This window comes from Hirundo rustica, chromosome 11 (genome assembly GCF_015227805.2).
Source record: "Hirundo rustica isolate bHirRus1 chromosome 11, bHirRus1.pri.v3, whole genome shotgun sequence".
Classification (NCBI taxonomy): domain Eukaryota; kingdom Metazoa; phylum Chordata; class Aves; order Passeriformes; family Hirundinidae; genus Hirundo; species Hirundo rustica.
The window spans coordinates 827,899-850,166 of NC_053460.1; the positions used below are offsets into that span (position 1 = coordinate 827,899).

The 22,268-nt window shown below is 56.5% G+C and overlaps 3 protein-coding genes across 6 annotated transcripts in view; 1 reads left to right on the top strand and 2 right to left on the bottom strand.

Moving 5' to 3' along the window:
* WWP2 (WW domain containing E3 ubiquitin protein ligase 2) overlaps positions 1 to 5,409 on the bottom strand; it is a 31,332-nt gene extending 25,923 nt beyond the window's left edge. The window contains exons 1-4 of the mRNA XM_040075105.2: positions 5,333 to 5,409; positions 3,402 to 3,485; positions 2,701 to 2,848; positions 2,320 to 2,435 (exon numbers count right to left, since the gene is read on the bottom strand). Coding sequence (XP_039931039.1) covers positions 2,320 to 2,435; positions 2,701 to 2,848; positions 3,402 to 3,471 — 334 coding nt within the window. The 5' untranslated portion in view covers positions 3,472 to 3,485; positions 5,333 to 5,409. The remainder of the gene's footprint in view (positions 1 to 2,319; positions 2,436 to 2,700; positions 2,849 to 3,401; positions 3,486 to 5,332) is intronic.
* Positions 5,410 to 5,521: 112 nt separating this feature from the next.
* Positions 5,522 to 8,169, top strand: NOB1 (NIN1 (RPN12) binding protein 1 homolog). Its single transcript, XM_040075107.2, has 9 exons — positions 5,522 to 5,624; positions 5,707 to 5,839; positions 5,924 to 6,057; positions 6,131 to 6,202; positions 6,278 to 6,415; positions 6,524 to 6,733; positions 6,929 to 7,026; positions 7,105 to 7,249; positions 7,674 to 8,169. The coding sequence occupies exons 1-9, from the start codon at positions 5,547 to 5,549 to the stop codon at positions 7,941 to 7,943; spliced, it is 1,278 nt and encodes a 425-aa protein (XP_039931041.1). The 5' UTR covers positions 5,522 to 5,546; the 3' UTR covers positions 7,944 to 8,169.
* A 551-nt stretch (positions 8,170 to 8,720) lies between these two features.
* The window catches only part of NFAT5 (nuclear factor of activated T cells 5), a 54,985-nt gene continuing 41,437 nt past the window's right edge, over positions 8,721 to 22,268 (bottom strand). For 3 of the 4 annotated variants that reach the window (XM_040075102.2, XM_040075104.2, XM_058422053.1), the window contains 7 exons: positions 22,211 to 22,263; positions 21,438 to 21,570; positions 20,823 to 20,900; positions 19,876 to 19,988; positions 16,923 to 19,353; positions 16,043 to 16,292; positions 8,721 to 15,230 (listed from right to left, as the gene is read on the bottom strand). In XM_040075102.2, coding sequence (XP_039931036.1) covers positions 16,054 to 16,292; positions 16,923 to 19,353; positions 19,876 to 19,988; positions 20,823 to 20,900; positions 21,438 to 21,570; positions 22,211 to 22,263 — 3,047 coding nt within the window. In that variant the 3' untranslated portion in view covers positions 8,721 to 15,230; positions 16,043 to 16,053. The remainder of the gene's footprint in view (positions 15,231 to 16,042; positions 16,293 to 16,922; positions 19,354 to 19,875; positions 19,989 to 20,822; positions 20,901 to 21,437; positions 21,571 to 22,210; positions 22,264 to 22,268) is intronic. The other variant, XM_040075103.2, reaches the window with a different exon arrangement.

Here is a 22,268-nt window from a genome sequence, read left to right on the forward strand (position 1 = left end):
GTTAAACCTTCCACAGACATCCCCAAACCAAGAAGGAGCCCAGAATTTAGGGGAAGGGATAATCTTTAGAGTCCCATGAAAGTCTCCCCAGGGAAGCTTTGCCTTAGCTGCTGATCCAACCTCAACCACCAGCAGCTTAGAGACAACTGTGCCCCACTCCGTTTATCTGCCAGGGATAACCAGGAGGGCCTCAGGTCTCCGCATCATTCCCCTGAACGGTGACACGGGATGGGCACTCTCCAATCCCCCTAGTGACCCACTGGCTGGATGAGCAGCTCTGTGGGATTACATCCTCACGGAGCTGCTGGGACACGCAGCACAGCACAGCTCCTTTGGCATCACAGCCACGATGGGGTGCAGCTGCAGTTTTCCAGAGGCTGGGAATTGCTGCTGGTGCCCTGCAGGAGCCCAGGAGGCTACAGTTCCACCCACCCTGCCTGGGGCACCGCAGCAGGGCTCTGTGGGATCTGTAAAGCCCTGGCACCACCAGCAAGGCCCAGGATGGGCTCCCAGAGCCCGGGAACAAAGAGGAGCCTCCGCAGCAGCAGGAGCTCGGGGGCCGGGGCCGTGCCATGGCAAACGAGCTGTTTTATGGGAGCCCTGGGAGCAGCTGGGCTCCTGGAAGGCTCCAGCCCGTGCCGGTGATTGAGCCGGTCCTGAGCCACCCTCACGTCCCCGGCCAATCCCCGGGAAGGCAGGAGGGGCTACCTGCCAGCGAGAGGCCCCGCAGGCGCTGGGAAGCGCTGCAGTCCAGCAGGAGCTCCTGTGACAGCCAGGCTGTCAGCTCCAGAGGCTCCCACAGCCTTCCCGGAGCTCAGGCCTCATCACTGAGCTCTCCTGCCATGCTGCAGAGCTGAGACTTCTCCCTCTGAGGTGAGGCATGAGGCAGGAGGGAGCCTGGCACACACTGCCACCGGTGTCACCGGCACTGGGGACACTGCCCTGCCCACTGAGGAGAACAGGAACATGAGCCCCAGGCCACAGCTACACTCACAAATCAGTATCTTCCATAAAGCCTCACCAAAACCAAAACAAACCCAACAAAGAAAGGCTGCTGCCCGGCAGGAGCTCACTCTTGGCTGAGCACTCAGGATGGGAGAGCAGGGCCAGGCCCCTCCAGTGGCAGGGAGCACATGCATTTCACTGTCCCTCACATTAAGTGTCTGACTCAGGATGGATGAAATCCCGGATGCCTCCTGCACACCCCTGCCGGAGCCGGCCCCTTCCTCAGGCTGGCAGGCAGAGGGAACACACTGCCCTACTCCCAGGAGGAGAGGAGCCCCTGAGGAAAGGACCTCCCGGGCTCCCGTGGGATCCCCAGCAGCCCTGCAGCAAAGCCCAAAGGCTGAGCATGAGCCTGCAGAGAAGAGAGAGCAGATCCCAGCCCAGACAAGGAGGAGATGGCAGCACCTTCCCAGGCAGGGCAGGGCAGGCTCTGCAGCTTTAAGAGTCCTTCCTCCCTCCCAGCCCGCAGTGTCAAGGAAAAATCTGACACGTTTTTTCTGGGGGATGTTAACGGACAAGCTAGAACAGCCAGTTGCCTTTTCCATTCATTTTCCACACAGCCCCCCGGGATGGCCGGGAATGAAAGAGCCAATTGTGCCCCCATGGCGGCGCAGGTAGGGCGGGAACCGCGGCGGCTCCGGGAGCCCGGCACGGCCCCTGCACACCTCGGGAAGTAACGGCTGCAGGGACGGTGCCCAGGGGCTCGGATCCCACAGCTGTGGGGCTGGCTGGCAGCTACACCCCAACAGAGCCAGCCCCAGGCACACATCCAAGTCCCCAGAGGCCTCGTGAGAAGACAACAGCAGCAGCAGCAGCACAGCTCCCGCGTGTCCCTCACTGCCACAGCACCCGGTGCCACCCAGAGCCACGGCGAGGACCACGGTGCGGTTTGAGAGCTCAGGGGAGGCAGCTCACCCCAGCCCCCAGCACCGGGGAGGGTCTGAACCAGCCCCGAATCCCTCGGGGCGCAGGAGGCCCCTCTCCCCTCTCAATACCAGGTCTGTGTCTCACAAGCTTTGCTTGGAAGAGACAGCGCCAGCCCTTTCCAGCCCCCGCGGCCGCTCGCGCCGCCCCAGCCCTGAATGGCCGCCTTTATGTGGGAGCTGCTGTCACGAGCCGCGCTCTGGCAACCGCAAACGGCGGCAAATAGCGGAGGGGTTTGTGTTTGTGTTTCCGAGCCGGCCGCGGCGCCCGGCCTGACGCAGGTACGGCTTCCTGCACGCCCCGCACACAACGGCACCTTGTTCCCTGGCCGGGAGGGCAGCAGCCACGGAGCCACCCCTGCCCCGTCCCCTGCCCCGTCCCTGTACGTACGTTTGCCACCCTTGAGCAGGCTGCCCAGGCTGAGGGAGGCAGTGCCCAGCAGCTCGTTCCTCAGCGTGTGGCAGATCCACACCTTCAGCTCCAAGTGGCTCTGAGCCGTGACATTCCTGCAGAGAGCGGGGAAGGGGGCTGTCACCGCGGCCTCATGGCTGCTCCATGCCTGTGGAGCAGGCAGTGCCACAGGAAAGGAGAAGAGGAGGGTGGGCGAGGGCACGGGGCAATGGGAGACCCTCCCCTCCCAGCCTGGCCATCTCTGGCAGCGTCCTCACACAAGGGGCAAAGCTCTGTGACACCCGTGTCCCCAGGCGGTGGCACAGAGGGGCACACGGGGCCGGCCCCTGCCCAGCCCCACGGCGGGGGTCACAGACTCACAGGGTGAGGCTCTCGTTCCACAGCAGCTCAGAGATCCCCATCTGCTTCCCCGTCTTCTTGGTCTCACTGGGCAGCCCGTCGCCGGCCACCTCCACGTAGCAGTTCATCCGTGCCGGGCGGCTCTGGGCCTTGGGCTTCACAGACACAACTGGGCAGGGACAGGCCCAGCGTCAGGCCTGCCAGACACCCTGTCCCCTGCCCTGTCCCCTGCCAGCTCGGGGCGCCACCACTCACAGCAGAGTGCCGGGAGAGGGGCAGCGGGGAGCAACGCTCCTGCTGGCAGCGATGGCTGGCACCGAGCCCTGCCCATGCCTGTGCCCAGCCTCACCCCTCCCAGGGCGCCAGGACTGCCACTGTCCCCACGGACACCTCCCCACCGCGGGGCACCCCGGGCCGGCAGCGCCTGCGGAGGGGCAGAGCTGGATGCGGCTCGGATGGAAGCGGCTCCGGGCGCCGGGAGCCATCTCGCGGCCACGGGAGCAGCGGCACGGGCCCGGCAGAGCCCTGGAGCCACGTCCCCACGGCAGGGCAGGGCCAGGCAGGGCAGGGCAGGGCAGGGCGGCCCGGCCCGTGGAGGACACGCAGGGCAGCGCCGGCCATGCCCAGCCCCTGCTCCCCCCGTGTGTCCTGTGTCAGCCCCGGGTGCAGGCAGAGCGCACAGGACACGCTCCCGGCAGGGGAACCCCTGCAGCAGGACCCACCTTTCACGGAGAGCGGGGACTTCTCGCAGGGCGGCCCGGCCCTGGCCCTGCTGGAGCTGGCAGCGGCCATGGCATCACCCCCAGCTGCAAGCAGAGACAGGAGACACCTCAGCACCGCTGCCAGGGCACCCAGGGAGCCCAAACACAGCCCGACGGTGCTGCGAGTGCCCGGCACGGCAGGGACACGGGGAAAGGGCCGGGCAGCCCCCGGGACACACAGGCTCCCTCTCCTGACAAACCAGCCCCGCACCGAAGGCCACACTGTGTCCCTGCGGGAGCAACCCCGACACGGCAGCGCCAGGGGCTGAGCTGGGCACTGCCACCTCCACACACCCCTCTGGGCACACGAAGCCCTGACCCACAGGTCCGTGCTGCTGGGGGACAGAGCAGCCACCAAAGCCTCGCCCTGGGGGACACTGACACATCACCAACAAGATGGCAAGGACACGGCGGCAGCGGCTGGGCGGGGGAAGGTCTGGTCACAGCACAGGAACCACAGCCCTCGAGGGCAGCCCTGGTCTCATCATGGCACCAAATCCCACAGGATTGCTGAGGCGGGGAAAGGCCTCCAAGACCATCGTGTCACCCCCGGACCAGAGGGACACGCTGTGACACCGGGGAGGGTGGCAGGACGCGTGGCCAGGGCCTCTGCCCAAAGCAGCGACCACAGGGATGAGGTCACACATCACGCAGGAGCACGAGACGCTGCGCTGGGACCACGGAGTCGGCTGTGGGCCTGCTCCAGCCTCCTCCCCACCATCCCCAGGAGCGGCAGAGGACGGGGCCAAGGTCAGAGCCCAGCCGAGACCTGCCTGCCTGGGACCACTGCCAACCTCCCCCTCCTCTGAGCAGGGGAAGCAAGAAAAGAGGGAAGCAGCTCCAGCCCCTCTCCCTGTGCAGGAACCTCTTCCCTGCCCTCTCTCTACACTCTCCTTAAACTGTACCGAGCTCCATCCCATGGCAGATTCTCTGTGAAATCCCCTCTCCCAGGGTCTCCGTGCCGGTACAGCAAACCTGCCTGGCACCCCAGGACCGGGCTGTGCCTCATACAGCCCCCACCTCTGCCTGCAAGTCCTGTTTGGCACTGCCCAGCCACTGTCCTGGCTCCATCCATGGCAGTCAGGGCTCCTGGACATCCCAGGACATCCCAGCCTCCTGCCCCTCACCAGACTCACTCCCATTCCATTACCCCAGCCCACAGAACACCTTCCCTGAGGATATGGGATACTCCTCATGTCCCCAGCTCCACACCACACGGGTTCCATCGGGGCCATGCCCCTCCTGTGCCAGCCCGTGCCCAGCCCTGTCCCGGCTGGGCTGTCTCCATCCTCCTTCTTTCACATCCTGACTCTTTTCCCCCTTCCCTCTTTTCCTGACTCCACACTATTTCTCAGTCACTCGCTCTGACACCCCGGTCCCGTTAACAAACACCTCTGGGCCCTCAGACGCCGCCGGTGCCCGGCGCCACTCTCCGGGCACAGCTCTCCTGTCCCGAGGGCTCCTCCCGTCCCGAACCCCGCCTCAGCCCAGCGGGGCAGGCCCGGGGCGCTCCCGCACCCTACCCACGCCGGCATTCCCCTTGGCCAGGCCGAGGCCTCCCCTCCTTCCCGGCTTCCCGTTTCCGCCAGCCCGGCCTGGCCTCCCGGCTCACCGGCGGGGCCGCCGCCCCGGCAGCAAACACCGAGCACCGAACCGGCCCCGCAGCCCCGCACAGAACCGGGCCGAGAGCTGTGGGCACCGCGCAGAGGAGGCGGCCGGCCAAAGGTCCCCCCGCAGCCCCGGTGTCCCGGGCCGGTACCGGCACAGGCTGAGCAGCTCCCGGCGGCCGGAGCGCCCCACCAGGCCCGTCCGGCGGACGGACGGGAGCGCCCCGGGCTGGGCCGGGAAGCGACGCCCAGCCCGTCCCGTCCCGACCCGTCCCGTTCCGTTACCGGCGGCCGCTCCGCTCCCGCTCCCCGGCTCCAGCTCCCGCCGTCATGTGACCCCCGGCCCGTCACGTGATCGTGCCGGCCGGAAGCGCTCCCGCGGCGCGGCGGCCGTTCCCGGCGATCCCCGACCGAACCACAACTCCCGGCGTGCCCCTGCGCCCGGACCACAACTCCCGGCGCGCTTCCCGCGGCGCTACGACGGCGGCCGGGCTGGGCCATGGGGCTCGCAGACATGGCGCGTGTTCCGCACGTCGTGGCCGACACGGGCGCGTTCCTAAGCGCGGCCCCGCTGCAGGTACCGGGGGAACACCGGGGAGACGCCGGAGGGACGGGGGGGGACGAGGGGTTACGGCCCGGCGTGACGGCGCTGCCCGCAGGACATCGCAGACGCGCTGTACACCGTGCCCGAGGTGCTGGCCGAGATCCGCGACCGGCCCGCCCGCCGCCGCCTCGCCGCGCTGCCCTGCGAGCTGCGGGTCCGCCGCCCGCGCCCCGAGCTGCTGCGCCTCGGTGAGTGCCGGGCGGGCCCCGGCGGCGCCTCCTTTCCCCCGGCGTACCGGCCCCGCCCGACGGCCCCGCCGTTCCCCCCCGCAGTGACCGAATTCTCCAAGAAGACCGGGGACTACCCGAGCCTCTCGGCCGCCGACCTGCAGGTGCTCGCCCTCGCGTGCCAGCTCCAGGCCGACATCGACGGCCCCGGCTGCCTGCGCTGGGAGCCGCAGGACAAGGTAGGAGCGGCCCGGCTCCCTCGGCCCCCCGTGGGTTGCAGCGGCCCCGCCGACGCCCCGTGCTGCCCCTCAGGTGCGGCTGAGCTCCACCCCGCGGCACCCCGAGGCCCCCCTGCACCTCGCCGGCTTCCACCTGCCCGCCAAGGTAAGGCGCGGCGGGAGGGCGAGGGGCTGCGGCCCCTGCGAGCCCCGCCGAGCGCTGCCCGTGCTGTGCCCGCAGCACAAGCCCGCGGGGAAGGGCCCGCGCCAGCCCGGCCCCGGCCCCGGCACCGGCCCGGCCGAGAGCGACCAGTTCGGATCCTTCCTGTACTGGCGGCCGCCGCTGCCCAGCATCGAGGAGGAGCTGCGGGAGCTGCTGGTGAGAATCCTCCGGAGGCTTCTCCCTGTCCTCGCTCTGCCGTTCCTGGCTGGCCTTTCCCGAGCCCGCCGTGCCGCCCTGACCATCTGCTCCCCCCGCACGGCCCAGGCCATCTCCGGTAGCCCCGAGCCCCCCGAGGAGCACCGGAGCTCTGCAGGCGGGGCCAGCGCCGGCGAGGAGGAGGAGGATGAGGAGAGCGATGACGAAGGCTGGATAACTCCCAGCAACCTGAAGCAGGCCCAGCAGGACATGGGGCACTGTGACACTGCTCCTGTGGGTGTCCAGGTCGGCTGTGTCACCACGGACTTTGCCATGCAGGTGGGTGCTGGGCTGCAGCGTCAAACCTCGGGGCTGCTCCCAGCAGGGCCGGGCTGAGCCCCTGGGCAGGGGAGAGCAGCTTTGGGACAGCTCTGTGTGTCGGAGCAGCAGGGTCTCAGTCCCAGAGGCCTCTGCAAAGCCTTTTGTGCTGTCACTGGCCCAGCTGCAGGGCCCCCTGTGTCCCTGCTCTTGCAGAACGTGCTGCTGCAGATGGGTCTCCACGTGCTGGCCGTGAACGGGATGCTGATCCGCCGGGCCCGGAGCTACATCCTGCGCTGCCACGGCTGCTTCAGGTGCTGGGGCTGAGGCCGGGCTGAGCCCGAGTTCCGCGGCCCCAGGAGCTCTGAACCCCCTCTGTCCCACCCTCGCAGGACCACCTCGGACATGACCAAGGTGTTCTGCCCCCACTGCGGTAACAAGACCCTCAAGAAGGTGGCCGTGAGCGTCAGCGACGACGGGAGCCTCCACATGCATTTCTCACGCAACCCCAAGGTGCTGAACCCTCGGGGGCTCAGGGTGAGTACCTGCACGGAATCCCAGAGTCCCTGAGGTTGGAAAAGACCATCAAAATCATCGAAGCCTGCCTGTGACCGATCCTCACAGCCAGCCCAGAGCACTGAGTGATGTCCAGTCAATTCCTCGGACACCTCCCGGGATGGGGACTCCACCACATCCCTGGGCAGCCCCTTCCCACATTTAGCAACCCTTCAACCCTTTCTGTGTAGAAATTCATCCATTGGGACCCCAGGGACGGGAGACCAGCCTGTGGCTGGCAGGTTGGAGGGAATCTAAGCAAACCGGGAACATCCTCCAGATGTTGCACTTGGACCCCAGGGTTTTTGGGACCCCAGGGTTTTTGGGCATCCCTGCTCAGCTCTCCAGAGGGCCGTGGTCCCCTGGGAGTCCCCGGGAGCCGGGGCTGATCCCTTCTCCCCCGCAGTACCCGCTGCCGGCACCGCAGGGCGGGAAGCACGCCAACAACCCACACCTGGTGGAGGACCAGCGCTTCCCGCAGCAGCGCCTGTCCCGCAAGGCCAGGCAGAAAACCAACGTCTTCGACCCCGACTACCTGGCCGGGGCCTCTCCCTTCGCCGAGAACGACGTGCACAGCCGGGCCGCGCACCTGAACCTGCGCGACGCCGCCCTGGGCGCCGGCCGCCGCCGCCTCAACCCCAACGCCGTCACCAAGAAGTTTGTGAAGAGGAGGTGAGGGCTGGGACAGGCCCCAGCTGCCCGGGTGTGCTGCCAGGGCCGGGCCTCTCCCAGCAGCAGGCCACGCCGTCCCCGCTGTGCCCAGAGAGCCTCCCCAGCACGGGGGAGGGCGGGGTGGCTTCGCTGCCCAGCCCTGGGGGGCTGTGTCACTGAGTAACGTGTCCAGGGCGACGCTCACAGCCCCCACAGGGCTGTGTACCCAATAAACACCAAACCCCAAAGCACCGCGGCTCCGTCCCATTTCTGCGGCTGCCTGTGCAGGGAGAGCCTTTCTCTGAGCCTCGAGGGACTGGGACAGAGGCAGGGAGGGAGGATTTCCTGGATCTTTTGCCCCATGGGATAACAAGCTCCTGGGGGAGGATTTCCTGGATCTTTTGCCCCACGGGATAACGAGCTCCAGGACAAAAGCCCGGGGCAGAGCATTGTGTCCCACCCTGGCGCTGGGTGATGCCCAGGGCTGAAGTGGGAGACTGGGGTAAAGGTTTTTGGATAAATCTGCTGAAATCTGTCACAATTGACGGTTGGGCCCAGCTCTCGCTGCAGTTTCTCCTTAACCCTGCTGAAATTGTTCAAACTGAGGAAATAGCTGATAGCACCTGTGGCCCCTGGTGGCTGAGGTCACAGCCTCCCCACCCCAGGGCATTTTTAGTGTGTCAAAGCTGCAGATCAGGGCATTGGGTAAAGCACCCACACATCCCTGGGCACGGCTCTGGAGGTGCCCTTGGAAAAACCATCACAAGACTTTACAGTGTAAAATGAAAACTTTCATCGTTTATTCTCGACTGCAGCTGTTTACAGAAATATAGTTGCGAGTATACAAATGTCCCAATAGAAGCAAAATATTTTTTTTTTTTTTTTAATATTCAACAAGTTATCACAGGAGAGCTAAAAACATAGATGCAAATAAAATATCCCCTCATAGACAAACTGAAAACACCGGGAATCAGTGCTTGGAAAACCCACCTACGAAAGCCATATACACAGAACTGCACGAAGGAGTATCTGGTGCTACTTTCACATTGCAGGACACAGAAGAGGCAGCTCAGCGGTCGAGGGTGCACCCAGAACACCTGGCAGGCAGGGGAGAGCCCACCTGAGGTGCAGGGACAGAGACAGAGGCTGGAGCTCGGCTCTGAAGGGGTTGGAGCTTAAGTCAGCATGAGCTCAGATGGAAATAATTCAAATTGTCTCCTTTTATCCAAAATAAAAAAGCTTCAGGAATGCTGCAGGCTGCTCAGGATACTGGAATGGGATCCCAGTTCTGCAACACCCAAAGAGCCACTTCCAAACTTCCCCTGGACACATTATCCCAGCAGGCAGCCGTGGTCCTGCCCAGGGCACTGGGGTCAGATCCCCTTCCACGGGCTGCTGCAGGGCCAGAACAGAGCCAAACAAAGCCAAGGCCATTTACCTGTCAGGTGAACACAGGACCCTCCCCTAACGCCAGGCCTGGAGCTGGAATGTGTCACAGAGGGCTGCTGGCTGTGGGAGCCTTGGAACCTGAACACAGGGGTCAGTGAGCAGGGAATCCCTGGATTCCTTGCCCCTGTCCCTGCACAGTGAATGTCACTGGGCAATTTAATGAAGTGTAACAGCAAAAAATGACAAATCTCTGGAGACAAGTTCAGCTCCGCAAACTCCAAGAGAACCAAGGAGGACTGGCTCTCAGTGTGATGGAGGCGATTTAAGGAAACCTGCACCAGGACAACACTGATCCACTCCTGACAAATTCCAGCGGAACACGGATTTGGAACTGGAAGTCACATGGGACACAATACACACTATTGATTGTATGACCTGATTTAATGGCTGGAGCTGTGTCAGGGCAGGTTTAGGTTGGATCTCAGGGAAAGGTTCATCCCCAGAGGGTGCTGGCACTGCCCAGGCTCCCCAGGAAATGGGCACGGCCCCGAGGCTGCCAGAGCTCCAGGAGGGTTTGGACAGCGCTGCCAGGGATGCACAGGGTGGGATTGTTGGAGGGTCTGTGCAGGGCCAGGGATGGGACTGGATGATCCCTGTGGATCCCTTCCAGCTCAGGATATTCCATGATTCTATGATTATTAGCATTTAAATCCTCACACAACCTGCAACAAAGAAATCAGCATGAGTTATGGCAGGTTCCTCACGGACAGAATTCAAGGGGAACTTCATTGGCTTTCAAGGAGTTCTCTAGATTTTGACTGTTGCACTAATCAGTCAGTTAAAAAAAATCAGTTTACAGACTCCTGCCCTCGTGGGAATAAAGAGAAATGGCAGAGGAGCTTCCCCTCCCTGACCCAGCACAAGCAGCAACCTTTTGCTACACAGAAACATCCAACACACCCGGGGACGGAAAAGGCTCTGGGGCGACTCGAGGGAGATCGAGGGATGCTCAGGGCTGCAGGAAGCCCAGCCTCAGCCTGGCTGTCAGTTCTACGCTAAACCACATCTGCAAGTACGAACTAAAAGATATAAAAAATACAAAAGTGGCCACAGCTGCTTCCAGCCCACAGATCCCAGCGAGGTTCCCAAGCAGAGCAAGTTCTGGAGCCACACGGCCAGGACGTCACCAACACGGCCACACGGCCAGGACTGAGAGGTGTGAGACACCTACTCGTGAGTTACTACAAAAACCTCCTACTGAGGAAAAGGAATATTATTTAATGTTTATAAAAATGTAAATGTAACAGTATTCTATGCATGTGTCTACTATTGTTTATATATAATAATCTGACTCCTCTATGTACATATATATAATCCTAGAATATACAGGCAGTGCATATTTACATCCCTACACAGACTGGGAGAGGAAAAGCCTCTCCTGGTAACCCCTCCACGTCCCACACTCCCCTAGAGAATTTCACAAGTTCCCTTTTGCAGGAGTTTATCCCCTGCTGCATTTTGACTCGTCTCCACCACGTTTATCCCATTTCCAACGCTGACCCTCTGCCCGGGGCACCAGGGCTGGCACAGCTGGTCTGAGCAGGAACACAAGGCGCTCACAGCCTGCCACTAAAGCCTAAACAAACCCAACTAAAACAAAACAAAGCCCTCGAACAAACACAGCATCCCACTGCTGTTTCCTTTTAGCTTCTACAGAATGGAGCTGCCCTGAGCCCCCCAAACACAAAACCCACCAAGCCCTGGAAGCTCAGTTTTGCACTGGGGAGATGTCAGCAGTGACCAGCAGTTCCTGTTCTCGCCCTACAGCTCGGAGCCGAGCAGCTCCCTCTCCTCTCTCCTGCTCCCCTCACTCAGATCCACGTCTGTGCTCCCCTGCAATGGCCCTGGAAAAGGAACACAACAGTTTGCCAAGCACAGGCACGAGAAAACAGGGATAAAAATCCATTCAGACGTATTTGCCTTTTAGAAATTAGGTTCTAAATCAAAATATCAATGGAAAGTTTAAAAAAATAAAGTTCAGCTTATGCAACTGAGGGGAATGTCCACTGACACAGCTGCCCAGACTTGGTGCTTTCAGTAAAAACCTGCCAAAATTATGTTTAACTGCTCATGCCTTATCTCAAAACTACATGGGAAGCAACCACCCTGTCAGTGATTAGAAGTAATCACAATTAGTGATCAGAGTGGGCATCCACTTCAGAACAGCCTGCAATTATTTCTTGAACTAGATCTGTGTTAAAATAAGAGCAAAGCGTTCGGCTTGCTGCAAGATCGGGCAGTGAGGAAGCAATTCATAAGAAAGCAACTGTTAATTAAGCACAAAGCACCAGTGACTCCGTGCCAGAGGAGATGTTCAGCTCAAACCGTGCACTAAGTGTTGGCTCGCTGGTTTCTGGGTGGGCTCCGGGCACACTCGGGGTAAAAGCTGAGGGGACGCGGTGGGGGTTGGCAGCTCCATCTCCCTCAGCTCTCACTTGTGCCCACAACTGGGTGCTCTGGGACCCCCAGGGATGCTGGATTTGCACAGACTGATACCTCAGGATCCTCTGATCACCCAAAGGACCCAGACACGACGCCGGCGCTCCGTGCGCTCCTGAACACTGGGGACACGGAGAAGCTCTGCTGCCCAGCCTCAACCGCTAAAAATGTCAGAAGTGGATGTTCAGGCCCCTGGTAAAACACAGACGTGGCTCAGGCTGTGCTCCCTGCCAGGACAGCCTGCAGCCTGTCCTTGAGCTCTCCTGGCGCTGATCCAAGCCCTCGACCCTCCGAGCCGCTGCCGAGCACGCGCCAACCGCTGAGCGACCTCTTCAGCCACACAAATACTTCTTGTAACCAAATCACATGTTCAAAGTGTTGTACATTTAAACATTGACCTAAAATGAACAGGTAAATTTAACACCAGGAAAGGAAGGTGTTTCCAGAAGGGAAAACTGGGATAGCACAGCCCTTGGTTGTTTTCTTGTGTATGTTTTTTTTCCTCTCTTCTCTTTGTGACCTCAAACACACCCACAATCCAAACATACCCTTCCCTGGAGCTGTGGCAGGCTTGGGATGCGCTCCTCTTCTGGGCACTCGTCCTGTTCCACGGAGAATTGGTCCCTGGTGACTTGGCACTGACCAACAAACGGATAGAGCCCTTGGGAACAAGGGGCGAACCGAAGCAGCACACGAGCGAATCCATCGTTCCCGTCACTCCTTCTGCGTCCAACGGCCCCAGGGGACAGCCACCAGCTCATCCTGGGACACACATCCTGCAAACACCAGCGGCTCCTCTCCCAGTGAGCGCCTAGGCACTTCCACGGCCCTCTGGACGTTGTTGGGTCCATTGCTCTCAGCCTGAGCAGCGCCTGGGCACTGCTGGGGGCCGCTGCTTTCGTGCTGCGAACCCTTACGAGATGTTGGTAATGTTTTGTCTCAGCAGGGGAAGAAAAAAAAAATAAAATACAGAAAGAAAAGTCTGGGTCGGGGTAAAAGCAGCTCTGGACATGATGCAGTGGGGAATTCTTTCTGTCCTGATTAAAATTTCCAACGTTTGAGCATAATCATAAATTAGGAGCTAAAACATAGAGGCGCTAATAATAAAATATTAAATAGGCGATGAGAGTGGAGGAAAAGCTGAATGGCTCATTCTGAGGGAAACCCCAGTATTTCATATTTTATATAATCCTAAATGCCTCTGGGTTTCCTGGCTAGGCTGTGAGTGAGGGACACACCAAACACAGAGCGAAGCTTCTCGTGGCCAGCTGGACCAACACTGCCTGATGGAATGGCGAGAGATGAACACGTTATTTATGTTGCAAAAAGTACTTAAATACTCAATAAAGACATAACAAACCCCACCCCACCCCACTGTTATCAGACGCCACGTTGTGGTAGAACATCAGACAAACTCACAAATTTACCACAAAAATGTGTGGCAAAAAGAATATTTTATATATATGTATATATATAAATTTTTTATATTTATGCCAATGTACTCACTCAGTACAAATAGCAAAATAGTTATACCATTTCCTAAATACAAAATATAGCTTTCCAAAAAAATGAAACACACATTAGATATAAACCATCCAAAACTTGAACGATTGAAAACTGTATTCAAAATTAAATGACCCAGAGCAGGTCTCTTTCTGAAAAGTTCCCTTCATATCGGCAAGAAGCCTTACTACTGAAAACGTAATTCAATGCCTCTCAATGAGAGAGAGAAAGAGAGAGACAGAAAGAGAAAGTGAACGTCGTGACAGACCAACAAACGGGGGAAATCCAGGAAAACCAACAAAAAACTCTACACGGCTCAACTACGCACACGAGTTAAGGGGAAAACACACAGTAAACAGACTGGAGGAACTTAAAAAAAAAAAAAAACAAAACCAAAAAACATTTACAGACTGTTCTTTTGTTATTTCATATAACAAAAATGCCGTTGATACCAGCTGCGCTCTACCGAGGCGGAACGGGCGCCGCGGGAGCGGCTGGGCTCCGGCGGCAGCGGGAGAACACGGATCTGAGCGAGGCTGTAGTGAGAGATCACACACTGCCCGGAGAGTTGAAGCACCCAAAAATATCCACATGCCTCACAATACACCTGCACGGTCTGGAGTGGGTTGTTTTTACATTCCGTAACATCAGTCAATGATTTATTCCTTAATTAAACATGACAATCTAGAAACCAGACTCGGGGCTCGGTGGTAGAAAAAGGGGAAAAAAAAAAAAATCACTTCAGGACTGCGACGAGCTCCACGTGCTACAAAGATGCAACAGCTCAGGATGAAGTGACCTTTTAAGAAGGCTTAAAAATGATGCAATTTGCCCCCTACTTGGAGTAAAGCCAAGCTGAAGATTTCCATCGGTCGCAGCTGGAAGTGGCGGGTTAAGGGGGATTCCTGCGTTTAGAAGGTGGTGGAGAAACTGCTTCCTCTCTCCTTACTCCTTGGTTATTTGTCAAAGCTTCTACTGACTAAGCAATTTACTGCCAAGGATTCCTAAAAGCTGTTTCTTTAGCTTTAAAGCCAGTAGGATATCTATGTCTTTTTTTTAAAAACACAATACAAAACTGAGGGAGAGAAGGAAAACCATGGAAAGAACGGAAGGGAGAAGGCTGGTTTGGGGACAGCTCGTGAGGCTTTACAGAGCTCTAACCCTTCAGTCAGAGTGAGAGACACAGGGGAGTCCCTTCCTCAGCCACACAAAATGCTCTTTTCAAGCTGAAGGTGTTTTAGAGAAGATTTTAAGATCAGCTGGAAGTCCCCCTTCATTTCTTCGTTCTGTAGAGCCACCAAACCCCTGCTCTACGTACAGCTCCACGTAAGGGACGTGGAAAACCGTTAATGCCATTCCCAGATGGGAACTGGTTATTTACAGCAGCAACTCTCTGCGTGGTTAATACAGCTCCCAGTACTTTCAATTCACAAAGGGTGGGTTTGGCTCTCCCACTCCGTGTCAATCCAGAGATCCCTTCACTCACTGACAGCTGAGTCACGGCTCGGGGCAGAGGCAGCTGCTGTTTCTGCTGCACGAGCCTCCTGAGGGAAAAAAGGGATGTGAACAAGGAACAGGAGGGAAAAAGTAAACGTGGTAACATGGATTACCTTCCAACAACAATAATAACTGACCAGATATGCTTTAAATTCCAAGAGCCCCCACTGTAATGAGGTTTATGAACCTGGTAACAGCCCAACCCCACGCCCCAGTAACACAAAGCATAACTCCTCAGCATTATTGGCACTGTGGAGCCCAAATTCCACGGTCGTGGCCTCAGGTCTGCCACTGGCCACGCGTGTGCTCTTAAAAGAGGCCACTTTTCCACAGAAGCAATTGGTTCCACGCAGCCTAATCCAGAGTTGGAAGGTCTGAGAAGATCTGGGAAATCGTCGCTTTTTTTTTTTTCTTCACGGAATTTCTGCATGAGAAAACAAGCAGAAAAGTCAGGCATAACTAACCACAGTCCCCTCTCCCTTCATCTTCGGGGTGTTCCTCAGGGGCAGGCACTGAACTGGGGGCGAGGAGCTAGAGGAGCTCTGGAGAGACTCCAAACTCCACACACAAACCCCTTTGGATTAGAGAATGAAATGCATCACTACAGTGATAACTCAGGGGGGATTCAGGACAACACCAGCCCCAAGTTACACACCACAGCCTACACCGGACTCCAGAGGCCTCCTGGCTCTTGGTGCTCATCTGTAGTCAAAGGCTCCTTCCCCCTCTGAGAAAGGCACCTTCTAAAAGCAGAATGTCTCCTAGCAACAGCTGATGCTGTCGGCTGTTTCTAACACAGCCTCAGCGTGTGGCACATTCAGGAGCTGCCACATTCCACCAAAACTTGTTTTCACATTACATTATTGTAACCCGGGGGAAGAGTTCAGCCTTGAGGCCTTATTTACTCAGTAATCCCCAATTCTTTTAACCACAGTCACGTTTCATAAGGTTTTGATCTGCCAGGCTGCCAGGGATCCACTCTCCTCCCTAACAAAGTACCAGACTGTCACGGCAGGCGACGAAACGTAGGAAAAACGAACAACACACAGTCTCAGCTGCTTCATCCAAGTTCTGACCTCTCACTGGTTTCAATAACTTCATCCTGCTATTACAGTCTCATTTCAGCCTCACTGGGGTTTTAGCTGACCTCCTAAAGCACGGTCACACACCGAAAGGCCCAAAGGCACTGAACAAAGCTCCCGCGTGGCAGGAAAGAACCCGGACGCCCAAACTCACCGCTTGCCCGATTAAAAGGAGCCAGCCATGTTGTTCCCCTGGTTCTGCAAGGACACGAGCAGATCGTCTATCTTCTCCATGTTCTGGTTGGTGGCCATGGCCGAGGGCAGCGGCGGGGTCTCGGGGAGCTGCTGGGACAGGAGCGCGGGCACGGCGGGCTGCGCCTCGCCCTGCGGCTGCCCGGGCTGGCCCATGGCCATCAGCTCCTCCGGCAGCGCCGCCGGGCCGGGGGGCAGCAGCTGGCCGCAGTCTGGGGGACAGAGGGACATTTCAGTGGCCAGGCACAGGGCACAGCACGCGGCCACGAGCACGGCCCACCACCAGCTGCGCAGCCCGTGAGAGCCGCTACAACCCGTCGTAAGCGACGCCTGCGCCTCTCGCTGCTGCGGCTCACGGGCACCCACAGGCCCCTGCACACAACTGGCCATGGAGGCTGGCTCCAGGGAGGAGGTAAGGAAAAGTGCAGGTTTGTACAGCTAGGTACACTTCAACACACACCTCTCTGGACTCTACAGCTTCTAAAGTCCTTGATTTCCTTCAGAAACGGGAAGAGAGGCAATGCATTTATTGTGGGAACCAAAAACAGCAAGAGAAACGCTCTCTTAAGAGAGCACAATCATTCCTAGGTTAGATATTAGGGAGAGACATCCCTGTGAGGGTGGGCAGGCCCTGGCACAGGGCGCCCAGAGAAGCTGTGGCTGCCCCTGGATCCCTGGAAGTGTCACTGGGGCTTGGAGCAGCCTGGGACAGTGGAAGGGGTCCCTGCCATGGCAGGAGGAGGGACTGGACAGGCTTTAAGGCCCTTTCCCAGCCAGCCCATTCCCTGTTTCCATGGCAGCTCCCTACACCGTAAGCTCAGCATCAGGCACTGGTCACTTACTGTTCTGGATGCCGAACAGGAATATTCCCGATGTCTGCTGGGACGAGGCAGGGGAATTCTGCAGCTGGTTGATGGCACCTCCCGCCGTGTTGTGGAACAGGGGAGGCTGCTGCTGGGGAGGAGAAGCAGTTCCTGGCATCCCTGCCATGCTGTTTTGGGAGGAGTACATGGGGGACTGCTGCAGCTCCGGCTGGCTCATGCTGCTCTGCAGGGCAGACATGGAAGCTGAGGAGATGAAGAGGGTGACTTGCTGCTCTTGAGAACTTGGGGACCCTTGGACCAGCTGAATCTGGGGCGAGTTATGGAAGATGGTTGGCTGCTGTGCTTCAGCTTGGTTGGAGCCAGGATTTTGGAGAGGAGACACCGTGGTCTGACTCTGGAATTGCATGGGCTGCTGCTCCTGATTCATCGAGGCCATGTTGGACTGCGGATGAAAAATGGACTGGCCTTGTTGCTCCTGATTGGTAACCGGGTTTTGATTTGGATTGAAAATCATGTTCTGCTTTTGGGAGGCCATTGTACTCATTGCACTTTGATTGCCGAACATCATGTTCTGCTGCTGCTGCTGTTGCTGCTCCTGAGACGGAGGGCTGCTCTGGATAGCAACGATCGAATGCTGAGGCTGGAAGATGGCTCCTTGTTGGTTCTGAGGGATGGAGCCGGACTGGATGGAGCCCAGTGACACCTGGGACTGAAACAAACCCTGCTGAGCAGGCTGAGTCTGCGGCTGCTCCTGGGGAAGCATGGAGCTCTGGATATGAGAGATCTGTGTCTGCTGCTGGAAAGAAGTCTGCTGTTCGGTGTTTGTCGCTGTCTGAAGAGGAGAAATGGGATTTGGGCTTGTAAAGAATGACATCTGCTCTTCCTGAGAGGCAGGGTTGCTCATGGAACTCTGGGAAAGGAACATGTTGGCAGACTGCTGGTCTTGAGGCACCGAGGAGCTCTGCAAGACACCCATGGCATTCTGTGAGTGGAACATCGGGGGCTGCAGTTGGTCAGAGGAATTAGTGTTGGTCTGGTTGTGGACAATGGAATTTGAGCTATGAAAAAGGGATCCTTGTGTTTCCTGGGATATATTCTGAGTGTCACCGATAGGGTTCTGAGAGTGGAAAAGCTGAGCCTGCGAGTGTGGAGACTGCTGGATGAAGCTGCCCGACTGAATCGACATCATTTCCCCACCCTGCTGGAACAGAGCCCCGCCCTGCTGCTGAGTGCCGCTGGCCTGGACGCTCATCATGGTCTTGGTGGATGAGAAGAGGTTAACCTGGGACTGACTTTCCCCGCCGTGCTGCATCTGAACCATGGTCTGAAAGACGGAGCTCTGCATCTGCTTGCTCTGCCCCGAGGCCTCCTCTCCCTCTGCAGAGCTCGAGGGCTGGAACATGGCGGGGCCGTTGTTGGAGACCGGCTGCTGCGCGGGGGCGGCCGCCTCGCCGCCCGACACCCCCGGGGACGAGGAGAACAGCTCACACTGCATCTGCATGTCCTCGCCGCTGGATAAGCCACCCATCATGTGGGACGCCTGCTGGTACACCGGGGACTGCTGCAGGGCCCCGTTCCCCGCCGTGGTGGAGGAGAACAGGTCCGACTGCATCTGCGTGGCCGCCTGGCACATGTTCTGCTGCATGCCCATCACCATGGCTGCTGACGTCTCCATGGCCTGCTGCTGCTGCTGCTGCTGCTGCTGGTTGGACAGGCCACCTTCAGGCTGGGAGCGAACGTTCTCAGCTCGCCCGGGCAAAAGGTTCTCGGGTCTGGAATGGACAGCTGCGTCTGAGGAGGAAAACATCCCGGGATTCACGCTGCTCTGTATCTGGCTGACCTGCTGAAAGATATCCGCGTTCAGCTGATCTTGGACGTCCTCGCCGCTGTCCGAGCCCGAAAACAGAACGGAAGATAACTGCTGCTGAGCTTCCAGAACCTGCTGCACCAAGTCGACGTTCCTGTTGCTGCCCGTGGCGGTGTTGGTGGGGAAGTTGCCGGCCTGGAGCTGTTGGATGGTGTTCTGGAGCTGACTCACGCCGCTGGCCGACGAGAAGATGCTCGAGGAAATCTGCTGCTGCAGGGCCTGGGCCGGCTCCGAGAGCGTGGGCTGCTGCTGCTGCGAGGCATCGGTGAGCTGCGACAGAGTCACCACCGTGCCGTCCGACTGCAGCACCTCCCTGGGCTGCGAGTCCCTGCTCTGGAACTGCGCAGCCTGCTGCAGCAGCGCGTCGCTGTTCTGCAGCTGGCCCGGCGTGGACACCGCGGAGAAGCTGCCGGGCTGGGAAATGTCCTGCGTCTGGATGGTGCTCAGGCTCTCGGGGTTGTACACCTTGGGCTGGATCTGCTGCTGGTTTTCGCTCTCAGAAGGTAAATGGGAAGCAGAAGTTGATATGCCAGACATGCTGTTTTCCAGTGTTTGCTGAGTTGGTCCAACCACATTTGAAGCCTGAAAAGAGCGAGACATTCGGTAATTTCTAAACTTACTGGGGTTATGTAAATACAACCTCCCAAAATCCCTGATGTCCAGGGAAGATCGGAGGGAGATGGGAGGTGTGAAACCCAGACACACCCAAACCAGCAAGCAAGCAGTTAGCAGTGGAAATGCTACTCCAAGGATGGAATCCTGGCACAATTTAACAAAAGCAATGCTAAGAACTAATTAAAAGAGTATTCTTACACCAATGTACTAGTTCTGTGTCACAGGATAAAAATCCCCATCGCAGGGTCACTAACTCACCAATCCGGGTGCAGGACCCGGGTGAGTGATCAAAGGAAATTGTTTCACTCGTGCTCTGTGATTGTGTTTTGCCCAGACCGACCCTGGACACGGCACTTTCCCTGTCTGTTACTCTTCTCCACTACTAAAGCACAGACAAGGAGCAGATGTAACTCAGAGTCCAAAAGCTGCTGTGCTCAGCCCCACCAAACTCACCTGGAAGGCGGGGGAAGAGCTTTTTTGTGCACTTACTTCCATTGGAGCCACATCTTCGTTCTTGATCATACTGCTTGGCATGAGAGGAGTTATCAAGGCACTAGGAAGAATGTTCACCTTCTCCAGGTTACAGCCCGTGGCCTTCACTGCTGCAGCCACAAACAAAACGAGAACAAGAGGGGCAGTGGTAAAACCCATCGTCCTGTGACTCCCTCTAAGTAAATTAAAGAATTACTCTTCAACGGAAGGCAACAGATCTCCACACCCTAAGCAAATTTAAATCTTTCAGTAATGTGGCAGTAAAATTTCTGCACATGTGTATAGGGTGAGGAAGGACAGAGCAGACCAAGTACATAGAGCAAACAAAATTCTCTGACCTCTGGTTCAGAACAGGCACAGGAATGAAGCACCAAAGAGCAGCTGACACAGAAAGCCCCATGAGAAGGTAAATGCAGATTTCCTGCGTAAATTAACTGGGGACACGAAGGAACAGCAACAGCACGTTGTATTCTGAGGAGCAGCAGCTGCTCTCCTGGAGGAGTTGGGATCTTCCCTCAGTTAAGCTCCACACTTTATTAGATGGATGTCAGGCTTACCCTGTGTATCAGTTTTTGTATTTGCTTAAACTCACACTGCAGAGTTTCTAATTCTTTGTATTAACTGCAATCCTAGGTTTCTTTTTTATTCTTCACTTGCAAACACACTAAATAAAGATTGGACTGCAGAGCCTAATGCATGAAAAAAATATAGTATTATTTCTTGCATTTTTTGTTGCTGTTCTATATCAGCCTGTACTAAAATATACTGATAGGAATACTGTAATAAAGTAAAAGTTTCAGAGTCAGAAAACAAACCTCCCTGTAAGAATAGGGCCTGATTTTATAAGCACAGACTTATCACAGGATGTCTGATTCATTTCACCAAATCTGGGTAGCAATTCATAGCTAAATTATTAAGAACACTGATAAGAATCATTTTAGTACCTTTTATAGCCTCTTCAAAAGAACAATGTTGGGCTGGGCTGGAGATTTCCTTCTTCACATTAACATTCAGAGTCCCAGCTGCCGAGACAAAACACATTGAGAACTTCCTTACGTTAAATCAGCAAACAAGCCAAAAAACCACAAAGCAAACCAAAACAATTCCTTATAGCTTAAAGAAATTCAGGTTCTTTGAAACCCACACAAACTTTTGCACTGTCTATTGTGATACAGATAAATAAATAAACTAAAATACATGAAGTGGGCAAATTGCAGCTTTCCTCAGAATAAAGCCTGGTGGGATTTCTTGGTTTATCTGGTGCATTGTACAGGATAAGTTGATTTTTTTTATCCTGCTCAGCTTCATTTTGATCCCTAAACTAGAAATGGATGCTGCTATATAAGAAGAGCTGTCACAAGACAGCTGGAACTTGAGGTATTTGGCACATAAATGAGAGAAGCAAAGCCTTTCCATTTTATTGTTAACAGAGCAGCAGTTGCCAGCAAGAGGGGTTTGGAGAGATCCCGGTAACTCCACACTGGTGCAGCACGGAGCAGAGGCTGTGGGGTGAGAACGAGCAGGTGAAGTGGCCCCTCCTCCCCAGGGCACCCACACACCTGGCTCTGGAGTGTAGGTGAAGGGCTGCACGTCGTGAGATCTCCCAGCGTTGGTCACCACGTATATTCCCACCGAGACGGCTGAGGTGATTTGCTGGTCGTGATATGGTGGCACCTTCACAATAAGGTGATTCTGCAAGGCAAAAAGATCACCTTTTATTACTTCTGACCTGAATTCCACTCACCTCCATCAAAAGAGAAACGTGCTGGTGAACCACCGTGAAACCCCAGGGCGCTGGGGCTGTGCACATGGGGGATAATGGGGGACACTGCCCTCGGAGCTGGGACCAGGATGGCACCTTCCTGACACTTCCATCAAGACACAGATTATCCGTGTCAAAAAGAATAAATATTCCATAGAACATTTCCAAGTGGAACGAAAATTCAGCCAGTTCTAAAGACTATGGTGTACACACAATCTCCTTCCGCAGAGAACTGCTGGGAAAACTGAATTAGGCCTTTTAATTCCATTGTAGGTAAGGGCAAAGACCTGCTCACCAAACCCAGCGAGGCATCCAAGCTCTCACTTAGAAACTGGACAATTATACTGGCGTGAACCCAAAATTATACTCTACCAGACACACAACAGACCTTATGTGAAGAAAATGAGCATTATTTCTAGAAATGCACAGAAAGAGAGAAAGGCTTGATTCATTTTTCTTTGGAAACAACGTATTTTTTAAATTAAAAATACAACTATAATAATAGTAGTAATAATAATAACAGCAGTAGTAGGGATAATAGTAGTAATAATAATAGTAATGCAGAAGTACCTGATGAAATAATTCCATGTCAATTTCAGCTTCTGCCTTCCAAGAATTCTCATCTAAA